At 52.4% G+C, this 5,524-nt stretch overlaps 1 protein-coding gene across 1 annotated transcript in view; it reads left to right on the top strand.

Annotated features, from left to right (window-relative positions):
* The first annotated feature begins 4,655 nt into the window (after nt 1–4,655).
* LMX1A (LIM homeobox transcription factor 1 alpha) overlaps nt 4,656–5,524 on the top strand; it is a 44,749-nt gene continuing 43,880 nt past the window's right edge. The window contains exons 1-2 of the mRNA XM_017729567.1: nt 4,656–4,720; nt 4,776–4,879. Coding sequence (XP_017585056.1) covers nt 4,656–4,720; nt 4,776–4,879 — 169 coding nt within the window. The remainder of the gene's footprint in view (nt 4,721–4,775; nt 4,880–5,524) is intronic.

The raw sequence follows: 5,524 nt of genomic DNA, 5'->3' as shown, positions 1-5,524 counted from the left end.
GTAGTTTGGTTTTTTGTTGGTATTTTTTTTTCCCTGAGCTAGTCCAGCCACTGAGGAAAGAACCAAAGTGTTTCATTTTGGTCCAGGAGGAGTATTTTGGGGTGACCCAGACCTTGTGTGTTCATCGATAACTTCCATTTTTCTGAAGCTTCATGGGTCCTATTCTTTTTTTTTTCCCTCCATATTTTTGCTCTGGAAACAGGTTAACAAACCCCAAATTTATAATCTCACACTTCCATGAGAGAAACTTGCAGGGAAGGAAAGAACAAGACACTCTAACAAACCATTCTCAAAGGCCTGCCTGGTCTTTCCCCTGCTCCAATGGCACCACTGGAGCTTTCCATTGCAACTGAGCTAACCAGAGTCAAACGAGTTAAAGACATTAATTTGTTCAATATGCGGCGCTTATCCTGGTGGGAAAATGTCCTCCCAGGAACCCAGTGAAACTGTCTGTATTATTATTCATAAAACAGGTGTAGTGTTAAGTGATCTGCCCCTTCTGACCCTCTCAGCAGACAGTGGGGTGAGATGCAGCCGCGCTTCGTCTGTCCGCGTGACAGATTGCAACGCTGCCGGCTCGGGGAAGTTCGAGGGAGAGGAGGACTGACAACAGGAAAGGAAGAAAGATAAAAATGAAACATTTTGTTAAAGCTCCCACATGGGGACATGATTCATTTTCCAGTATTTCACTGTGAGAAGGAAAATGTGAATTTAAAAGAGTGGAGAAAAAGAGGGAAAACTGCAACCTTATGAAAACACTTTAATTTTTTCTTTGCCTCCTAAGAAAAATCCATGGAGAATTTCAAAAGAGGTGAAAAGCACTGACCAAGAAGCTATTTTTAATTGAAAAGGTAATTTTCCATTAAAAGAGAAGTGTTTAAATACAGAAAATACACAACCTGCTCATTGTAAAACTGTTGCTGGAATTTGAGATGCTGCATGCAGGCTGTGCTGGGATGGTACCACACCACGCTGCTGGTTAGATGGAGCAAGAGGTCACCTCCAGCCTGGGCTGCTCAGGCTTCCCCTCTAAGAGACGTAAACTTCTAAGAACAGAGCTGGCTGGGTTGGGTTTCTTTTCTGAATGATGCTGATCTCGGTCCACTGTTTGTAAACAAATCCAGACCACTGCCTGTGATACTTTGATATTGGAAGTGATGGGATATGATAACCAAAACGGGGCAGGAAGTCTCAAGGTGGCCGTTTGTGGCTGCTGGACACCCTCACTCTTAGCAGTCTGGAAGGGTGGTCTCTCTGGGTTCTGGGCCACAAGGTCTCCAGGCTGCAGTTTGAGGAGGGCTTTGCCCTGTTTCTCCAGATGACTACTGGGTTTTTGGAAAAATTTGTATGCTTAACACACACCCCACCACAAACTCCCCCACCCTTGGTCTGGCAGGGCAGAGAGACCATGAGACTCAGGGTGGCTTCTGTGAATAAGACACCACTTGCTCATTTGAAAGTGCCACTAACAGACAAATGTTCTGTGCAAGTCATGGAGCAACCAAGCTCTATCACTGTCACTGGGGACCCGAAGATTGATCTAATCTCCTGGATTTGGTCCTAACCCTCGGATTCCTCATTCATGTTGTAGACCTCTATACAGGGGTGTTGTCCAAGAGCTCTGCTTCCCCAAGCCTTGCAAAGTATAGGAGTGAGTCTCTGGACACCCAGAGGAACAAATCCCATAGCAGTTGGTAATAGCTCACTGGTGTGGTTATCCTTCTGTGAGTTGTTGCAGAAGAACAGCAGCTTGGCATGGCTGGAGCTTCCCCAGTCTTCAGCCCTGCAAAAACCTAATTTTCATAAAATAGTAGAAATCACAATCATTGATAAGCTAAAGAAAACAGTCATTGGTTACCCTATGAAGCCCCTCATAGCCTCGGATTAAGTTCTGGGATTAATAAATAATCCAGGCTCTGGGAATGACTAGTGCAAGACTATTTTCTTTCCCACCATGCATCACATCTCATGAGCTTCCTGAGTTAGCAGCAGGTGCCCCCCACCATGGACAAGCTTCGTTCTGGTGTACAGGCCAAATGTGTCAAAGCATGTGTTAATTCTGAGCTGCTCACTCTGCAGTGCTCTGTGGAGGGGGCTTCAAAAAACAGTGGAGTTTTGGGTTCTGTAGTAGCTGCTTCAGTTTCTATTAAGTCCAACAACAGCAATTCTGGATTGAGAGTAGAAAAAAATAAATCTCAAACTATAGAAGTTTGAGGTGGTTTATGTTCAGTTTGACTCTGGGCTCCCTGATGGATGGAGTGATTTGGGGGCACATCCTGTAGACCTGACATGCCTTTCAGACAATGTGACTCCAACTGAGTGCCACCAACATGGGCCTTTCCTCAAGGACCTCTTGTCTGGACTGGGCCCCTGGACTGCATTCACCATCTCACATGAGCTCCCCTGAGAGGTTCCCTTTGATGCCTGATTACTCTGTTCTTCCCCTCATATGTCCCTCCCAGCTCTCTGCTGTCCCATCAAAGGCCCAGCTGGGAGGCTGTGGAGGCTGTGCTCACTTGGTACCTCTTGGAGCACCAGAGGGCCCAAGGGGGAGGAGGAGGAAGAGGAGGCACATGGGGCTCCCCAGAGCTGATTATGGCAGTGGGAAGCAGTGTTTGTATCCTCTTTCAGGGGACGATGGCAAGGTACATTGTGGTGGAAAGCGTGATGGAGAAGCCCTGATAAATCCCCGGGTGTCTATCAGCATGAGTGGACAAAGACCAACCTCTACCTAAGCAAGGCCAGTGGTTGCCACTCCATTTCCCTCTCCTCTCTTCCTGTACTCTCTGTGCAATTAACTCTACCTGAGACAGGCTTGTTCTGGGGGATTTCAGGGGTAAAAGGAGAGGATTTTATCACCCCAGGGCTATGGCCAGCCCAGCTGGCTGTGCTGCAGCTGATGCCTCTGAAGGGCTGCTGTGGCAGGAGAGGGAGGTGTGGTCCTTTGAGGGGTGAGTGGTATTGAGGGATATCTCTGGTGCTGGGCAAGGCTTTGTCTTCTGGGTCAAGTTGACTTCAGGCATTAGAAGCACCTGGGTGATGCTGGCCCAGTGACTCCTGTCCCAAGGGAGGTGGCTCACAGCCATCTTCTTCCTTGGTCTCCTGTCTGCCTGCTTCTGGGGCCAGCCCTGCCTGCTCCAGTGTGGTTCTGCATCTGCTTGGCTGGGCAGAGTTAAGGTGATGCTGGAGGAGGGATCTGGCTGCTGCTGTCTGGAGCCATGGCAGTTGCTGTGGCTGTGGCTACCTGGGAGCCGAGTGCTGCTGATCCCCTTCCAGCAGTGAGCAGTGGGGAACTGCACAAAACATGACAGCTGGGCAGCCCCAGCAGGGAGACAGCTGGGGAAGATGTGAAGCCCCTCTGCCAATGTTGTGGCCTTGTTAATTCAGTTGGCAGCTTCTATTCAATGCAGTTCTCCAACACCACCCAGTTTTTGCAACACCTGGCTGCCTGCAGACCCTACAGCTAGAAGGAGAAGGAGAAAGCCTAGACCTGCTTTTCCTCTGGTTTAATTCTCTTCAGCTGCTGATGCTGCAGGCTTCTGCACCTAATTCAGCTCTGGGTGAACTAATAATGGAAGCTAGGCCTTGGAGGCTGTAGTGAGCTGCCTGAAATACTCCCCCATGTTTTGTAGGGCCACTGCCCATGGTGAAGGTGTGCTTTGGGAGTGAGGGGGTTTGGAGTGTATTTCTTGCATATTTTACTGGTTCACCTGGTGACCATCCTTTGCATGAGGCCAGGTGGGCTCCAGTACCTCTGACCTCTGTGAGAGCTGGTGAATGTATAAATCATGAGCAGCAACACCCTGCTGCAGCCTCCCAGGTGTTACACACTTGACTCAGTCCCCAAACCTGATCATCATAGACCAAGCTGGGAATTGTGCACGAGAGCTGCAAGTTAAGACACTCTCCAGACCCTTCTCGTATGGAAAAGAGGAGGAGGAGGAACACCATGGGGTGGCATCATCCAGGACGGAATGATTTCCGTCCCAGCTGCTCCTGCACCTCTGAGCAGAGCAAATCGGGTGGGCGGTCTGAGTCTGTAAGCAAAGTGCCCGGCACAGGGACACAGTTTTTAGCAGTACTGGTGGATGGTATTCCCACCCCATGGGGCTGCCACGCCCTGGCTGTGTAAGGAAAATCTTCCTTGCCCAGCTCTGTGAGTGGGATGGACAGGGTGGGGAAGCTGGGCTGGTTTGCACAGGCAGGAGGAACGGCATGCAGTGCTTGGAGCCCCTGGTCATGCTGCAGTCCTTGCTGAGCTGGTGTCTTGGCAAGGTGGCTCCAGTAGTTCTGGCTGCTCAGACACTTGGCTGGAGCTGCTCAGAGACCTTCAGGAGAGCCAAAGACAAAGGTGTCAGAGCCCAGTGCTTCCCTGCTGCAGCACAGCCATCCTGGATGTGAGCGGTCAGAGCTGTTTCACACTGAGCCTTGTGATGGTACCAAGGCGTTCATGCCCGAGCTCCTGGTGTAGTTATACTGGGATACAATAGGGCAGTCGCAGGACCGTGTTTCCTTCTCCCATGGGATTTTGGCAGGGCGGTGAGCTGCCTCTGCTAACCTGTGGCCTCTCTCCTTCCTACGAATTCCCAGATGACACGACCTCGGTCCCTGCATCACCCACGTCATCTAGGTGTGGGGAGCACTTTGTGACGAGGATGCCCCACAGAGAGGCTGGGAGTGCATCTGTCCCTGGTGCCAAGGTCAGCGGTGAACACTGGAGGTGAGGCCCCTAAAAGCCTCCCATCCTCCACGATCCCATAGCGGGTCCCTCACAGCTCTGCGGCCGTTTCCCTGCTCGCCGGCCGGAGACGGGGGACCCAGCCCTCCCTCGTGCCGGGGAAGCCGCAGCCCCCTGTCCAGGCTGCTCCGGCAGCGGCAGGTACGCGGCCCCAGCCCCGCTGCGGTACACGCCGACCTGCGGGGCCGTGAAACTCCCCGAAAAACAGCGAAACCCCCAAGCAGGAAGGAAGGGAGAGCGCCGGGGCTGCGGGAAGGCTGCAAGTTTCATCTTCCCCGGCCGGGCGGGATCGTTCCTCCGCTGCTTTCCCCTCCCCGAAACCGATGCGGTTTGGCGGAGCCGGAGCTCCGCTTCCCCGGGGTCGCCTCCCCCTGCGGCCCCGCGGAACCGGCACCCGGAGCGGACCGAGCCCCGCTCGGCGCCACGGATCACTGGCGACGAGCCCTCCGCGGCAGCTCCCCGGCTTTGGTTTTGGGATTTTTTTGTTGTTGTTATTTCTTTTTTGTTTTCCTCCTCCCAGCACTCATTTTCTTTAAACACTCCGGAGCAGCGGGAGCGAGGCGACCGGGGCAATGCGCAGCGCGGGGGAGCGCATCCCCTCCGGGGCCCGCCCTGGGCAGGGGACCGGCTTTCCCCAGAACCTCCCGGCCTGGGCTTCTCCTGGAAGGGGGACTTGTTTTCCAGCCAGTTTCATTACTGGGAGAGACGCTGTGGTGGGGCACCACCCTCTACCTTTTTGTTGTTGTTGTTTTTCCTTTTCTTTTTTTTTTTTCTTTTTTGCTTTCT

Source organism: Corvus brachyrhynchos, unplaced genomic scaffold (genome assembly GCF_000691975.1).
Source record: "Corvus brachyrhynchos isolate BGI_N302 unplaced genomic scaffold, ASM69197v1 scaffold101, whole genome shotgun sequence".
Classification (NCBI taxonomy): domain Eukaryota; kingdom Metazoa; phylum Chordata; class Aves; order Passeriformes; family Corvidae; genus Corvus; species Corvus brachyrhynchos.
The sequence above is the reverse complement of the archived record's forward strand: the minus strand, read 5'-3'. Positions and strand labels throughout refer to the sequence as shown.